This window comes from Anabrus simplex, chromosome 11, assembly GCF_040414725.1.
Source record: "Anabrus simplex isolate iqAnaSimp1 chromosome 11, ASM4041472v1, whole genome shotgun sequence".
Classification (NCBI taxonomy): Eukaryota; Metazoa; Arthropoda; class Insecta; order Orthoptera; family Tettigoniidae; genus Anabrus; species Anabrus simplex.
Genome location: NC_090275.1, coordinates 125,074,841 through 125,093,384, shown reverse-complemented (window position 1 = coordinate 125,093,384; position 18,544 = coordinate 125,074,841). Strand labels below are relative to the sequence as shown.

General features: G+C 40.0%; 1 protein-coding gene across 1 annotated transcript in view; it reads right to left on the bottom strand.

The window, feature by feature from the left end:
- Positions 1-18,544, bottom strand: part of LOC136883505 (probable methylmalonate-semialdehyde/malonate-semialdehyde dehydrogenase [acylating], mitochondrial) — a 459,660-nt gene that overhangs the window by 248,686 nt on the left and 192,430 nt on the right. Inside the window, exon 5 of the mRNA XM_067155852.2 lies at positions 14,805-15,172. Coding sequence (XP_067011953.2) covers positions 14,805-15,172 — 368 coding nt within the window. The remainder of the gene's footprint in view (positions 1-14,804; positions 15,173-18,544) is intronic.

Here is an 18,544-nt window from a genome sequence, read left to right as displayed (position 1 = left end):
TAGAGGGACGTATTAGAATGTCAATGCACAACACATAACAAATTAATAACAAATTTAAACACCATCCTAATACAACACTCTTAAAAGATAATCCTAAACTGGCTGCTTACTCCACATTCACATTCAATATAAATGCCTACAGTATTGCTAATGTCTTCAAAAAACACAATACCATGATTTCTTTTTAAACTTATAATAGAAACCTTGAATTATTACATAACTCCAACTCCTTAAGTAAAACAAGTGACTTTTCTAAGTCAGGCGTATACTGTTTTAAATGCAACAACTGTGACTCTTCTTACATTGGTCAAACTGGTCGTAACCTCAAAATAAGATATTCTGAACATGTTAATGCAATAAAATACAACATTTTTCGGAAGTGGGGTAACATATACATGACACAAAACATATTTTCACTACAATAGACCAGGATATTGAAATTCTCAGCACTCTAAATAAAGGCCCTCTCCTAGACATCACTGAAAACTGTTTTATACACCTCGACCAGTTTTTCAATCCAAACCTTAACCTCAATGATATTTCTGAGAAGCATAACGCCCTTTTCGATTTTCTCATCTCCATTTTAAATAACCTCAAATAAACAACTTTTATTACCCAGTTTTTTTATCCGATGTGTAGTTTTAGAGATAGATTAAAATGGCCCAGCCTGTATACAAATCTCTTGAAAAATTTACAATCATATTATCCAAGCATGCATTATTACATGTAGGTAGCTTGTTTGTGCAAGTTCAATTTAGAGTTCTTAGTAAATTAAGAAAATTTCTAGAAATTTGCCCATCTGAATATGCCACCTCTATGTTAAAATCCCCACAAGCAGTAACTTTGGCCTTAAATTTCAAAAATTTTTCCTGTACTAATACAAAATTCTTAATACATAAGCATCAGCATTTGGAGATCTATACACACTAACAATTATCAAATTTTGATCAACCAGCTTCATGCAAATAATTTCTCCCTCTAATTCCACACAATATTGACTAAAATCAATCTTTATAAAATTAAAACACTCTCTAACTAAAATCCCAGCTCCCTCATTTTTCTTTTTATTCCTACAAAACATATCTGCAACAGTATATCCACAGGGCACAAAATACTCCACTTCATTTTCAGAAAACCAATGCTCCGATACACAAATCGTATCAACTTTCTCGGTTTGGCAAAAGTGTTCTAATTCTAACCACTTATTTCTAATGCATTGGATATTCACTTGCAATAAATTGAGAGATTTACCCTTGCCATCCTTCTTTTGGGTGCCATTTACCTCTCGGCAACTACTTTTTATATCACTCATTACTGATGGAGATTTCTGACCTGATGTTTCATGTACTGGTATTTTATGAATAGGAGAATAACATACCTGAGTTTGGCTACTTACTAAACTATCTATGATAATGGTTTGATTTGGTGACCGATCTGATTTGGTCACAGGTGCTAGTTTTGGTTTACATGGCCTCTTAAAATTCATAACATTTTCTAGTTGACTGAGCCAGCTTGAAGGGTATTATAACCTAAGGGAGTTGCATTTTTCAAAGTACATATCTTATGATTAATAAAATCGAGAACAATATTAGCAATCTTTCGTTTACCTGAATTGTTTAGATGGAGGCCATGTTTTGTGTAACAGTGTCTCTCAAAACTGCTGTAATACCTGAGTATTACGAAAATGTTTACAAATTTTAACAATATCTATATTGACTTTGTCCACTTCAATGTTCACACAAGAGTCTCTACTCAAATCATGCCTGTGGGACACGTTCACTACAAAGATGTTAGTGTGAGTCAGCTACCCTAGTGTATATTTAAGTTGTCACCTTACATTCTTGGCGTCGTCGTGAGCCACGTCGTTTATACCACCGATGATAAGCACTGCATTCCGCTCCTGAAGTTCCTGGTTGCTTCTTCTACGTTTTCCAGGACATTGCTGATAGAAGCTCCTGGATATATTTCTCCGGTTGCTGCTATATTCTCATCGTTTATCACTCCCAAAATTCCCCTTCCTTGGCTATCACCAAACACAGTTACCTTTGCTGATTTAGGCCTAGCTGGCTCTTGATTCTGAAATCTAGGCCTAATTTTTAACTTTGGCACGGCAATGGCAGCGGTTTGCAATGATTTGGTTTCAGATTCACAACTATCTTTTTTTTTTTTTCCACCTTGTCAATACACTAAATTGCTTAAGGCAACTTATTGGTTAAAAGTGGTACATGTTTCGTATATTATCAACATCTTCAGCCACATAACACTGTTTAGATGAAACATAATATATTGACAAAGTATCAATGCTTTAGAGGAAGTGTCCTTAAAATTAACATAAGAAGATTTGGTTTCACATGCGTGATCACTTTCTTCCAGAATTAAATTATTTAGGGCAGAAAACCTATTTCTGATGTTTATTTCCAGAAAGTCAGCTGTAGATTTCTTCTTAGCCGGCCAACCATGAACTACTTGACACCATGTGCTCGAGTACGTTACTTGTACCGGTATATCACTCGAAGCATGGTCAGTCCCGAATTCTAGCGATCACAGTCTTTCTTTTAATTCTTGATTTTCTACTTTAAGAGCCTCATTGTCCTTTTGTAGAATGTTTATAATTTCTAATGCACTTTTGTATTCCTTATTGTTTATTTTCGGTGTTTATCGTCAACGCCATCGCCAACTACATTCCGAACACACTGCTTACAAATCCAGTCAACATTTTCATTAGCTTTTACACCTCTAGGGCAATTTCCGCACTTCAATCACAAGACATTCCATTTTTTACTAATCTTCGACATTTTTCGCTCTTTTCGTTACATTATACTTGGAGGATAAAACACTACGTCGTCATTACCTGACCACAGAGAACCTACAATGATTCAAATGCATGGGCTCAAATGATCATGCCAGATGTATGTGTGATGTGAATACTTAATTTGATCCAGACTTGAGTCAACAGGCATAAAAGAACAAGTGGAGAGCGAATCGACAGAGAGAAGAATCTTTGGTTGGTACACTGTTTAACTACCACAGACTGTAGCTCATCCTCCTTTACAAATAAATTGTGAATTTGCTCTGAAACACCTTACAAAATTTTTAAAGAAGATATTTACAGATTATGAATAAGTATCTCTAGAAGGGTTGAACAACAGCATAACTGAACTCCTTGTCGGTGTGGGCAGTAAAATAACACCTACGGTATCCCCTGCCTGTTGTAAGAGGTGACTAGTCCAGGGGCTCTCAACCTGGCGACCATGGGGCCCTTGTTTCCACATACTTGTGCCAGGTTCTTCACTTCCATCTACCCTACCTGACCTCCCTGTTCCTTTCTGACCCCGGCGGTATTACGTATCAAGGCCTAGGAAGTCTTTCATTTTCACGCCCTTTGTGGCCCGCGTCTTTCTTTGCCCAATGCCTTCATATTCCAAGTGTCAGACCCCCTTCCAATATTCCCCTCTGATTAGTGTTAAGAGAGGATGATAGCTCACTTTTACCCCCTCTTAAAACAATAATCGCGCGCAGCTGTGAGCTTGCATCTGGCAGATAGTGGGTTCAAATGCTACTGTCAGCAGCCCTGAAGATGGTTTTCTGTGGTTACCCATTTTCACACCAGACAAATGCTCGGGCTGTACATTAATTAAGGCCATGGCCGCCTCCTTCCTACTCCTAAGCCTTTCCTATCCCATTGTCGCTATATGACCTATCTGTGTCGGTGCAACGTAAAGCAAATTGTAAAACCACCACCAACACTGAATAAAAGTGAAAGTTTCAAAATTGAGATACTGAGAAATGTGACACATTCACAAGCTATGGACGACTTCCAGTGTTGATTATTATTCATTTGCTGTCAAAACTCACCCATTTGAACAATTTGGGTTGTACCGACAGAACATCAGAAGATTAGGAACAACAACATGCTGACCACATCATAGTTAATATCAACATCTCATGTACTGACCAACTGTAAATCATCACAAATATTGATTAGGTTGAATTATTTTTTAACTACCTCTCCATGTTCCTCCACATCACCATACACTCTTTGTCACCCTCGATGAATAAGTCCTGCATTTCATGGCTGTAGTCACGTCCTAGTTTGTGAACCATGGGCAACGGCTGAGTGGCCTAGTAAGTGGTCCTGAGAGTCGGGATACCAGTTGCTGTGGAATGGGAGTGGGCATCTCGGACATATTCTGAGTCATGGCCCTCCTTGTGCTCAGGCGGCTAGGATTACACAATCCATCAGTGGTCCATAACCCGTTAGAGGAGACATCCTCACTTGGACTATGCGTAAGTAGGGTAGCATCCTGTTTCATTAATTTACCGAGCTCAGAATATTTTAAGCAAGCCTCGGACCTATGAGCGTAATGGAGTCCCACTCCCATTTGACAGGCGAGGGACTCCTTGGAAACAACTTGGCGAACGAAATGGAATTCGATGGGGAGCTATCAATATTAATGGGGCTTGTGGAAGAAAGAAAGTAGAACTGGCTGAGTCAGCTAAGAGGATGTATCTGAATGTGCTAGGAGTAAGTGATATTCGGGTAACGAGGAAGAGATAGGAGATTATAAAGTGTACTTGACGGGTGTTAGAAAGAGAGGGGCAGAGTCTGGGGTAGGGCTCTTTATCAGGAATACCATTGCACGCAACATAGTTTCCGTTAGGCACGTAAATGAGCGAATGATGTAGGTAGATTTGTCAGTTGGAGGAATTAGGACTAGAATTGTCTCCGCGTATTCACCATGTGAGGGTGCAGATGAGGATGAAGTTGACAAGTTTTATGAAGCATTGAGTGACATCGTGGTCAGGGTCAACAGCAAAGATAGAATACTGCTAATGGGCGATTTCAATGCGAGAGTTGGAAATAGAACTGAAGAATACGAAAGGGTGATTGGTAAATGTGGGGAAGATATGGAAGCCAATGGAAATGGGAAGCGTTTACTGGACTTCTGTGCTAGTATGGGTTAAGCAGTTGCAAATACATTTTTCAAGCATAATGCTATTTACCAGTACACATGGGAGGCCAGGGGTACCAGACCCATAATAGACTATATCTTAACCGGCTTCGAATTCAGGAAATCTGTTAGAAATGTACGAGTTTTCCGGGGATTTTTCGATGATACAGACCACTATCTGATCTGTAGTGAACTGAGTATCTCTAGCCCTAGGGTAGAGAAAGTGAAATCTGTCTGCAAACGAATAAGGGTAGAAAATCTCCAGGACGAGGAAATTAGACGGAAGTACATGGATATGATTAGTGAGAAGTTTCGAACAGTAGATAGTAAGCAGGTTCAGGATATAGAAAGAGAATGGGTGGCATATATGGATGCTGTAGTAGAAACAGCGAACATCTTGGTGAAATGAGGAATAGAGAGCAGCTTGTAAACGTAAAAAGAAGGCTTATCACAAATGGCTCCAAACAAGGGCCGAGGCAGACAGGGATTTGTACGTAGATGAAAGAAACAGAGTGAAACAAATAGTTGTTGAATCCAAAAAGAAGTTGTGGGAAGATTTTGGTAATAACCTGGAAAGGCTAGGTCAAGCAGCAGGGAAACCTTTCTGGACAGTAATAAAGAATCTTAGGAAGGTAAGGAAAAAGAAAATGAGCAGTGTTTTGAGTAATTCAGGTGAACTCATAATAGATCCCAGGGAATCACTGGAGAGGTGGAGGGAATATTTTGACCATCATCTGAACGTAAAAGGAAATCTTCCTGGTGGTGTTGCAAACAGCCAAGCTCATAGGGAGGTAGAAAACGGTGTTGTGAAATTACGCTTGAGGAAGTGGAAAGGATGGTAAATAAATTACATTGTCATAAAGCAGCGGGAATAGATGAAATTAGACCTGAAATGGTGAAGTATAGTGGAAAGGCAGGGATGAAATGGCTTCATAGAGTAGTAAAATTAGCATGGAGTGTTGGTAAGGTACCTTCAGATTGGACAAAAGCAGTAATTGCACCTATCCATAAGCAAGGGAACAGGAAGGATTGCAACAACTATCTAGGTATCTCATTGATTAGTATACCAGGCAAAGTATTCACTGGCATCTTGGAAGGGAGGGTGCGATCAGTAGTTGAGAGGAAGTTGGATGAAAACCAGTGTGGTTTCAGACCACAGAGGGGCTGTGAGGATCAGATTTTCAGTATGCGCCAGGTAACAGAAAAATGCTACGAGAGGAATAGGCAGTTGTGTTTATGTTTCGTAGATCTAGAGAAAGCATATGACAGGGTACCAAGGGAAAAGATGTTCGCCATACTGGGGGACTATGGAATTACAGGTAAATTATTAAAAGCAATCAAAGGCATTTATGCTGACAACTGGGCTTCAGTGAGAATTGATGGTAGAATGAGTTCTTGGTTCAGGGTACTTACAGGGGTTAAACAAGGCTGTAATATATCACGTTTGCTGTTCGTAGTTTATATGGATCATCTGCTGAAAGGTATTAAAATGGCAGGGATTGATTAATTTAGGTGGAAATTTAGTAAGCAGTCTGGCCTATGCTAACAACTTGGTCTTAATGGCAGATTGTGCCGAAAGCCTGCAGTCAAATATCTTGGAACTTGAAAATAGGTGCAATGAGTATGGTATGAAAATTAGCCTTGCGAAGACTAAATTGATATCAGTAGGTAAGAAATTCAACAGAATTGAATGTCAGATTGGTGATGCAAAGCTAGAACAGGTCGATAATTTCAAGTATTTACGTTGTGTGTTCTCCCAGGATGGTAATTCTTCTTCTTGTCGTTTGGGCCTACTGAGGACCACGGTGCTTGTTTCAACTCCTTGTATGGAAATTCTGTTTTTCCTTTGCCCAGAAAGCTTTCATCTTCTGGCTGTGTGCTTGTTTCCTTTCCTCGGTCCACTTTGGTCGGGTGGTGCCTGTACTCTGTTTGCTGGTGAGAGACTCTGGATAGACACCTTGAGAGGTCAACTGCCGGAATAATACACGATCCTGTATGGTTTGTTCTGAAATCCCCAGCTGTGCTAAGCTGGACTTCGCTGTGGTGATCCATTTATTTTTGGATGCTTTCCCTCTGCCTGTAGTGGTAAGTCTGTAAGTACTCATACGAGTCAAGTACAAATAGAAAGTCAATTGCCTCTTTGTCATGGATGTAACTATGTCTTCTTGATGGTCATAGATGTGCCTTATCCTGTAAGTACCATCCCCTCCTCTTATTGGTCCTAAAATCCTCCTTAGTATTTTTTGTTCCTTGAGCTCTAGCTTCCTCGTGGACCTTTTCTGTTCATTAGAAGACACTCAGAGGCGTACAGTACGGACATGCTTACTATTGAATTGTAATGTTGGAGTTTAAGGTTCTTGGAGAGGCACTTGGATGTAGTATAGATGCTCTTACAGGTATGGTAGATCCTTTCCAACTTGGTGCATCTGGTGTCTGTTGCTAAGGTCTCATTCTCGGTTGCTGAAATCCACTCCCCTAGGTACTTCACTGCAGGAACATTACGAATGGTGGTGTTTTCCAATGGCATAGTAGGTGGGACTCCCTTTATGTTAGTCATGAACTCAGTTTTCTTTATATTGACCCTCAAGCCGGTTTTAGCTGCTATGGTATAGAGGCTCTGTAGCTGGTGAGTAGCTTCTTCTATGCTGTTGGCTAATAAGGTCGTCGGCAAAGACCAGGCAAGGTACACTGACATTATCTTTCTTGTAGCCAATTTTCAGTCCACTTCCTGGAGGTAATGTGGCAGTCCATTCCCTGATAATCTTCTCTAGAATGGAATTAAGGAGAATGCAAGAAATTCCATCACCTTGTCCAACTCCCGTTTGGATAGAGAAACTCTCTGAGAGCTCACCTCTAAACTTTACTTTGGAGGTGGTGGTCTTCAGCGTCGCCTGGATTTGTCTGGTGGTCTTCTCATCCAGGCCTAATTCCCATAAGGTAGAGAAGAGGGTGTGCCTATCTATTGAATCATATGCCTTCTTGAAGTCCACTAATATGACTACCCATTGGTGTCCACCACGATTCTTGTACCTCAGGATTGTCTTGAGGTTCTGTATCTGCTCTGTGCAGGATCTGTTTGCGTGAAAACCGGCCTGATATTCACCTAATTGGGAATCCAGTTGACTGACCACTCTGGTTTGCAGGGCTTTAGAAAAGATCTTGTACATAACCGATATTAAAGAGATGCCTCTGTAGTTGTCGAGGTCTATTTTACTACCTTTCTTGTGTAGAAGATGGATCACCGCTGAGGTCCATTCCTCAGGTAAGGTCTCCATTGCCCAAATATCCTCTATGATCTGATGGATGCTTTGTATGGATTGTTCGTCAGCACATTTCCACATCTCCGCTACTTCACCCGAGGCCTTGTTGTTCTTTAGGCTCTTGATAATCTCCCTTATTTCTTCAATGGTTGGTGGTGTGGAGTCTCGGATTCTGGAAAGGGGCTCAGAGAATGCGAGTCCCTCTTTAGGTTCCTCTGTATTGAGGAGCTGTTTGAAATACCCTGCAAGAGTATTGGTACAATCCTTGTTGTTGAACTGAAGCTTCCCATCAGGTCCACGAAGATGAAGGGTGGGAGCTGTGTACCTCGTTGTCTGTTTTCTGAGTTCCCTGTAGAAATCTCTTGAGTTGTGCCTCTTAAAGTCCTCTTCCGCCTGTTGTATTAGAGCCTTGTTATGGTTCCTCTTAGCCTGTCGTACTATCCTGGCAGTTATTTTCCTTTGAGTAAGGAAGGCCTGGTAGTTAACCTCATTTTTGCATTGGTACCACGTGACCCAGGCTCTGCGTCTATCTTCTATAGCATGGTCACATGTAATGGTCCACCATGGATGTTTTCCTTTGTTGGATGAGGCAGGCATGGTCTTCTGAGCAGCGTCCAGTAGAGCTTTTTGTAGGTTGGGCCACCCTTGCTTCTGTGTGTTTTCTTTCAGAGTGACTTTGAAATCACAGTCTTCATCACTCAGTCAGAGGATGTTGAACTTCGGTATTGTAGCCTTTCTGCCGACATTCAGTGGCCTCCTCAGTGGTTGTAGGATGGTTTTTGAGATAGGTTATGGTCCGAGTCTAAGTGAGCACCTCTTAGCACCTTGACATTCTGAATCTCATTGTGATGCTTTTTGTCCATGGCCACATGGTCTATCTTTAATTCACCTAGTAGTGGATTTGGGCTCTTCCATGTCTTCGCCTTCCTAGGCAGGTGTTTGAAGGCAGTTGATTTTAGGACAAGACCATATTTGTCACAAAGGTCTATAAGACGTTACCCATTCTTATTTGTCCTCTTATGGGCTAAGGTAGAGAGGTCCCTCTATCCTGCGATATTTTTTCTCCTTTCCTACCTGTGCATTGAAATCACCCATCAGTATGGTGGTATGATGTTGTGGGATCATGTCCAGGGCTTCTTCTAGAATGCTCCAGTATTGTTCAACTGCTTCCAGGTCATTTCTATTTGTGTCGTTTGTGGGTGCATGGAAGTTCATTATGGTATATGCCCTATTGCAGGACCTCAAAGATATTGAGGAGGTCCTACCATTAGGTGAAGTGAACCCTATTATGTGATCAATCATGCTATGATGAACAGCAAAGCCAGTGCCAAGATGTGGGATTGTCTTCATCACCCTGATACCTGGTTTCCCCTTGTATATTCTGTATCCTTGGGATTCAAATGCATCTTCGTCCGTGAATCGTGTTTCTTGTAGTGCTGCAATCTTGATGTTATATTTGTTCAGCACGTCTAGAGTCTGTTTAAGTGTACCAGTCTTTAGCAATGAGTTGATGTTCACTGTAGCCAAGTAGGTAATATTTCTCTTCCTTTTCTGCTGTTGTTTGCATGGTGGAGTACATGAAGGTGCAGGCTTCCCAGAATCTGATGACCTGCTTGCCCCATAACAAGTGGGGGTGGATTTGTTACCACCTGGGGTATTCTTTGTATTAATGTTTCCTTTCATATTGAGTCCAACAAGTATGTAGATGAGACCACCCTAGCGGGTGATGGTTTGTCTACTCAAGGTTGTTAGCCCTGAGGAGAAAAAATGAAGGGACCTGACACCTCGAAAAATGAAGGTATCTGCCAAAGAAAGACAAGGGTCACGAAGGGCATGAAAATGAAAGACTCCCTAGCCCTCGGAAACCTAATAGCGTCGGGGTCGGAAAAGAACAAGAGTTGACCAAGGAAGGTCGGATAGGACAGATGAAAGTGAGAAGCCTGGCACAAGTAAGTGGAAGCAATGCCAGGACTCAGCTAAGGGCCCCGTGGTCGCCAATCCACGCTCCAAATTTCAGAGCCCCTCGGGCCCCCTTTTGTCGCCTCTTACTACAGGCAGGGGATACCGTGGGTGTTATTCTACCGCCCCCACCCACAGGGGGTACTGTTTTTACTGAATTATTTAATTCATTCACTGAATTTATTTGAAGAGTTTGGTGAAACATAATTTCTTCAAATGTGGAGCACGTGATGATTGATGAGTGTAGATTTAAGTAATAATTAATGTCGTAACTCATGAACCATGAATTTGGATGGTAATGTTTGACCTGTATTATGTGCGTATCTGTAGACGACAATTCTTCCAAACATCAACTGCTGATATTATCATGACCAACGTTGTGAAAACTTCATCATTTCTCACTAAGTGATCACTCAGATTTTCATCACATTTCTGAGAGAGTCGTAAATGGATTTTTTGACCGATACCGTCATCGTGATATTTCATGTGCAGATGGTAAAAATCAAAATCCAACAGTCAAAGTCTAGAATTTGTTGTAAATAATGTTTAATGTGTCTTTGTGTGAGTGATGTAGTGATTTTCATTGACTTGTGATATTTTTGAAATGTGGTTTTGACCTGGCCACGTGTTCATCATGTTGGGCCCAGGTTATCGACATCGTTGTTCGAGGTGATTTAATTTATTGGAAGTTAAACCTTTAGTGAATTTTATTTTAAAAATAAGTTGAGGCAAGATTAAGTGCGTATTATTTCAATCGTGTGGACAAATTTCACTGTTATTGTAAAGCTTGTAATGTTAATTTTTTTCAAGGCATCAGAGGCTAAGAGTTAACTTCATGTGTTGTTCAGTCAAATATTCAAGGAAGTTTCGTGGAAATAATTATTGTGAGAGTACAATTTAATGGAAATAAGTCGGATAGAGACATGTTTAACTAATATTTCTTACAAATAAATTTTGAAGTACAGTTCAATGGATCTCATGTTTGATAAATGAGACGATGTAACGTAAGCTCAGCCACGAGTAGGACAATGTGATTAAATATTTATTTTGAGGAGATGTTGTAAAATAATGATGCCATCATTTATTTCATTTACTTAAAGAATTTTAAGTTTCATTTGAAGGAGAGGATGTTATCATGAATGAACCTGATAATTTAAAATGACTGAGCCAGATAGCTCAGTGAGATTGAGTTTTTGCAACCTGTAAATAACTGTAATATTCTCAGGAGGAGGTCCTCCCAACATTTTTATTTCTTTGTTCTCTAAGCCAGAAGTAGGCTAATGTTAGTTTGTTATATTTGCAGTGTAATTCAACTTCGAAAGGTTGGAGAAAAATAATGCTGTATCTAAGGAAACTGGCCAAGAAGATTTTTAATTTTCGAATTACCATCAAGATTTAATTATTATGAGTTGTTAAAATGTGTTATCAAGTGCTAGTTTGTAAATAAATGTCAAAACCTGTTGTTTCGATCCTTTTAGTATCATTGTCACTAGCCCTTGTATCTCTCCCTGCCCCTAAAAGTAAGCAAAGCCAGACAGCGAACGGTCCACCCTTGGGACTCTTGCTCTCCAGCTGAGCATGTCAGGAATAATGGGGGCAGTATGTATGTATGTATGTATGTATGTATGTATGTATGTATGTATGTATGTATGTCTTTTTTTTTTTGCTAGGGGCTTTACGTCGCACCGACACAGATAGGTCTTATGGCGACGATGGGATAAGAAAGGCCTAGGAGTTGGAAGGAAGCGGCCGTGGCCTTAATTAAGGTACAGCCCCAGCATTTACCTGGTGTGAAAATGGGAAACCACGGAAAACCATCTTCAGGGCTGCCGATAGTGGGATTCGAACCTACTATCTCCCGGATGCAAGCTCACAGCCGCGCGCCTCTACACTGTATGTATGTCTGAGAACATGACCAACGCCTCTTCTTTTAAAACACTACATTTCAAAGGCCTCTAATCCGTTTATATCTGCAGACATCACTCACACACTCTGACATGCGGTGAGTAGGCATTTTTCTTTTCCATGAAAGCTTTATACATTTTGTGTCCTTCCATCACTGGTTATTTCATACCTGCCAACTTTTAGAAACCAAAAATAGGAAGATTTTTTTATTCCTGGATTTCATCATATATTCCACCACGGTCTAGGTGAAAAAAGGTCAAGATAAAAGGCATACATATCTACAGTTACAATGCGAATTGACCGTTAAATTTCAAATCTTAAACTACCAAAACATAAAAATGGTTACAAGAAAATGTACCTTATCATTATCATTTATGACACTTAAACGAATAATAATATTTATGTCACACCGACACACGCAACAAAATGCACAATATCGTATTTTCTCGCATAATTAACGCACTTTTTGACGAAAAATACAGGCGAAAACTTCGGATGCGTAAATTATTCAAGGAATTATAAGATATTTACAATTCATTTATATTTAAAAGATGCATCAAATATAATATAAAAACACAACTGGTTCAACTCGTTTGCGGTTATCGTCATTTGGTGTAAAATTCCGGAGTGAGATTTTTCCTGAAAATTCAAACAGGGTACATCAGGTAAGTTAGACACGTGGGATTGAAGTACCGACTGGAAAATATTCTTCCCATTACGAGCTGACAATACAACCTGGAGTGAAAACATGAACTAATAAAAGTACAATTCATGTAATGCCATAACAATGACATACCGGCAAAAAAACTGTCCAACACGAGAAGGGCCGGGCATCGAAGGAGGGATCCTGCTACACTACCCCAAACCGTTTGTATCCAATCTTGTACGAGTGACGTGTCCATCCATCCTTCATCTTGAATACGAACATGGATCACTCGCGGAAATTTTGCTTTGGGCATTGTTTTTCGTTTTAGATCAATGTAAGGTGTAAGCTTTCTGAGATCAGCTGTTATAGCAAGCATTGCAGTACATCGTTGTTTTTTGCTTCCGGTAGCGCGTACGATAACACTGTATGATCCTTTCTTATCGATTGTTCGACTTTGTGGCATATGGAAAATGATTGGCGTCTGATCTGCGGTTTCTATAAGGGAGATCAAATATTCCTAACTTTACGCTTCTCAATCACAAAACGATGAAAATGGTTTAAATCATTCGTCATTTTTTGGCATGATGATGTTCTTCGCTGAAGAGGAAGTCCATTTCTCTTCATAAAATTAATCAAGACTCGGCTAACCTTCAAATCCGAGACACTGATTCCATGTGCAGCAGTTATTTCACATTATTTAAAATACTGCATTTCGTGAGAAATTGCTTATCCAACGTTGCGTCACAAAATCATATATTTAAGCAGATCCTTCTCTACTTGCGGAAACTTGCCGCTTTTTGGTCCGCGAAATGCTTTGCGAGACATGTTGGCCGCTTGACGTGCACTTCTGTTACCGCGGTAGCGCACGTTTCATTTGGGCATTGAATACTCGCTGCCCTCTTCCCGTATGTTTCGGTGTAACTGATCACCGCGAGTTAGTATGATGCAGTATTACTCGAATACTGTGGACTGAAACAATTTTGAGATCACAGAATGTCCCGTACCCGAAACACTCGTAAAACTAGTGCAGTGGGATTTCCTGCCGGCTAATAACAGTACGTTGCCCTGTATCTGGCCGCTTTCGCAATAGGAAGCCTGCTACTTGAGTAGTTGACATCTTTATTTCGTAACGCATCCGGAGCTGCGTGATGGATGTTCGAAGTTGTGGGGGCGTCAAATACGTGAACATTTGTTTTTTGTCCACTTTGGACCCAAAAATATTGGGATACGTAAATTATGCAAGGGCGTTAATTACGCGAAAGAATATGGTAGTTTCTTTATCAGACGGTAAAATGAACGGAAATTTATAGGTATCTCTGAACACTTGGAGATAACGTTTGTTATATTTTTGGCCTTAACGAGAAAATGAACTACCTGAAACTGTCACCGACACAACCCACTTAAAAACATTCAACTCATTAAAATGATGCATTTAAATACGCGAAACTACCACATACAAAACAATTCTATATGTCCCATACATTATTAACATACGACTTTGGCAGTGGGGGAAAGCATACAAATGCAAGAAAAAAAGGGGCCTAAAACTCCGATGAAACTACGCACAGAAACGATGTTAACAGTGCGCGAACAACAATAATAAACTCATTCTTTCGACCCGATTAACTGAGTCGCTAGCGCGCGCCAGCCTGTCTTGCTTGCAGGACAATTGCCGCCCCAAATCCCCAGCTGTATAAAGCGGACACGCTGCTGTGGTGAGCGGGAAACACGATACACGAAGGCGCAGGACGAAATACTAACGAAATAAAGCATCAAATAAATACTCTTGAAAATGAGGTTTCGTAAATTACACAAACACATAAGAATGTATAGTAGGGGAAGAGTATTGGCCGTACTAGCAGTTATATTGGTCAAAATTAGGAAGAAGTAAAAATAAATCGGAAAATCGGAAGACGAGTTAAAAACCGGAAAGTTTCCGGGTAAATCGGAAGGGTTGGCAGGTATGTTATTTTACTTCCGAAGTACTCCTAGTAATTCCACAATATGAAACAATAAAAATGTTTTTCAATATTCAGTTATGTGAGTTATGGGTACCAGGGAAGAGAACAGTAAAACACTCACAGCTTGGTCAGAACCAACAAAGGAGATGGCCTTGATATCCGGATGATCGCAGATGAAGTTCACCGATTCGTGCGCTCCATGTATGACGTTGACAACACCCGGCGGACATCCGGCCTGGTTGAGCATGTCCAGGAGCATCATGCAGGCGCCGGGGTCACGCTCCGAGGGTTTGATCACGGACGTGTTGCCGAGCACGATGGCGACGGGGAACATCCACAGAGGGATCATGGCGGGGAAGTTGAACGGTGTGATCCCTGCGGTGACGCCCAGAGGAAGGCGGAAGGACAGAGTGTCCATGTCTTTGGAGATGCTCGGGAGTGTCTCTCCGAGCTGCAGGGAGGTCACGCTACAGCAGTGCTCCACCACCTCTGAAACACCAGCAAGCAGAAGAATGTCCATCAACGAACAGGTGGATATCAATTACAAGAGATAAATTTCATGTTAAAGCCCATATTGTCACCTGAACAGTGTTATGGTATTTTCAGGTAAAAATTCCATCTTTAAAATAAACTTTGTTTTTATTCTTTTCAGAACAACATTATTTTAGTAAAATGGAACATGTTTCATCCCACTGGGACATCTTTAGCCATAACAGTGTATACATTAAAATTCACATGTTAACACACTGATGACCGGCCCTGGAGATCTCCGTAGTACTGCGGCCAGCGGTTGACGACGAGCCCTGAAGATTTCTGCTTTTTCGCAAGGGTATCGTTTGTAGCTTGTTGTGCTATCTGATGGCTATAATTGTAACTACATGTAAATCCCGTTATACGGGGATACGTTATCTGCGATTTCGCTTATACGCGATTTTGGTTTTAAGTCTAGTGCTGTCACCTGTTTTGAAGTACGTGGAAGCTGTAGTGCCTTAAGGCGGGTGCAGACATGCGTGCCGAACCCAGTAACGCACACTACGTCGCGTGAATGGTCATTTCCGGTTGGTAGAGCTGTGAAGTTGCACTTGACATGTTTCGTATTTAGAACGTCGGATAAAAGGAAAGAATGTGCCTTTCCAAGGAAAGAAGCGATCATATTCATTAGAAACAAAGTTACCGAGCAAGTGGCCGTGCAGTTAGGGTGAGCTTGCATTCAGGAAATAGTGGTTTCAAACCACACTGTCGGCAGCCCTGAAGATGGTTTTCCGTGGTTTCCCATTTTCACACCAGGAAAATGCTGGTGCTGTACCTTAACGAAGGCCATGTCTGCTACCTTCCCAATCTCCAATCCTTCAGTCGCCGAAAACCTTCGATGTGTTAGTGCGATGTTAAACAAATAATTAAATGTAAGGAACTTCATATTATTTGTCCGTATTGAACTGAGATCACAATTGAATTAAAAATCTAACAAGTTCCACCTTTTTCAATACAAAATACAATGTTGTTGGATGTTTTTTTACAACATAAATCACATTACAGAACTAGTTTCGGTGTTCCTCTAGATACCATCATCAGCTGCATGTTAAATGAAAAAACTTGGTGATATAAACATGAACAACAACAACATATTGCTATACGTAACTCCTTAATATCTATATTATGCTAGGTTAAAAACTCTAATTTGTAACAAGAAAAACCTTGTAAGTCAAAAATATAAAATCTCTGAGTGATGAGTTGTTTCAAATTCTGTAGTGGCTATTAATCTATAAATCGTAAATGTCAGTTCTTATACGATCTTAAAATTGAGGAATAAAGTTCAATACAGTCCTTTAATGTTAAAATGTTGGTTTCATATATACGTTGATAGCCATTTGTTGGATAAAAACTCGTTGTGTACAAAAAAAAGTTTTTAAACTGCGCCGTCTTCTTAACTTTGTTAGTGTGCAGAAATGTAGTTTTTATGATGTAAATGTAATGGTTGGAACTGTAATTTTAATTTACCCTAAAGTTATTAGGCGGGCATAGTTTCTCAGTTCAATGCAACCCTGTAATGATGAAAGCCCATTGTTAACACAAAACCAAGAAAAATTGATGAAGAACTGATAGGATCAAACTATTGACGAGGCCAACTCACCTTCTACGGCTGTATACTTCGCGTGACGACTTCAGCACAACGAGAGTGTCTGCTCGTATTGTGTGCTATGTGATGAAGCGCTAAGGAGGGGGAAGTAGGGGTGGCAAGGGAGATGTTTCTAGAACGTTGACGATGTAGTAGAGGGTCCGGAGGGCATTGTGGACGAAGACCGTAGTACGAAAAAATGTTTCATAGAGTTCAAAGGACGTTCGAATTTTCTGGAATTCTTACCTTGTCAAGTAATAGAATCAAGCAATCATATAATACTTTGGGTTTCTCCGAAGATTAAGGTTAGTGTTATAATACTGGTCTAGATGTATTAGACACGCTTCCATAATGTCCAGCCTTGGTCCTTTAGCTAGCGTTTCCATGATCTCAAGGTCTTTATTTATGTCTGTGAATTTATGTTTGTACACATGGATATGCTGGCCTACAGCTGAAAATCGATTATATTTTACGGCGTGAAACTGTTCTTGATACCTGACATTAAAGCTACGTCCAGTTTGCCCTATATATCAGCTTCCACAGTCTCTACATTCGAACCTATATACACCTGATTTTGAGTATGGATTGACTTTATTAACAGCTGAAGCATTATGTAAAACTACTGTACTTCTGTCATCTGTCTTGAACACAATCCTAATATTATGTTTCGTGAAAATGTTTGTAATTCTATAAACTTCTTTATTAAACGTGAAGGTCACAATTTCTTTTAGTTCTGGTTTATCTTCAATCAGGTTCATGTGAGGGCGATATTTAAATTTATTTATTATTCGCTCTATAAAATTCCCTTTAAAACCGTCAGGTTTAGCCATGGATCGAATGACGTTCAGTTCATTGTCCAAGTCTCGCTTGGACATCGGTATGCTAAATGCGCGATTCACCAAGCTGTTACAGGTCGCGCATTTGTGAGCTGAAGGGTGTATAGAATCCTGTCGTATTGTGACTGAAGTTTGTGTGGGCTTTCTGTAAATGCTAAAAGAAAATGAAGAGGCTTGCCTATTGATCTTTAGGTCCAGATAATTAATGGATTTTTCTATTTCGGTTTCCAAAGTAAATTTTATATCAGTATCTATTGTGTTAAGATTATTAAGAGTAGTAGAGGCGTTGGTTATGCGTTCATCCAGAATAACAAAAGCATCGCCTACGTACCTAGACAAAAATAGAACATTCTTAAATTTGTCATTATTAATGATTTGCATATCTTCTAAAATATCTAAATAAATTTCTGCCAAAATTCCTGAGGCCGGAGACCCCATTGCAAGGCCATCTTGTTTATAAATGATCTTGTCAAAAGTGAAATAGTTGTTACTGACCAGCAATTTTAAAATCGTCATAAAGTCTTTGATTTCAAAATTGCTTAAGTGACTGTATTTCTTCAAATTCTTGACTATGATAGGATGTTTGGAAACATGTTTACTATATCAAAAGAATGTATTGTATGGTGATCCTGTAATTGAAATTTACTTAATTCTTTAATCAATTCCACGGAATTCTTTATGGATTTATTTGCAGTGAATCTGTAATGTTGTTTTAGGAATTTTTGGATATACTGCGCCAGTTTGTAAAGAGGGCTAGGTCTGTAATTTATAATTGGCCTAATGGGAACACCGGCCTTGTGGATTTTTGGCAGCGCTTTAGCAGTTTGTAGGCCGGGGTTCATGTTAATTAATTTTTGCTTCTCAACTTTGTTAAAGAGGAAAAAAAACTTTCTTCAATGTTTGTTTCAA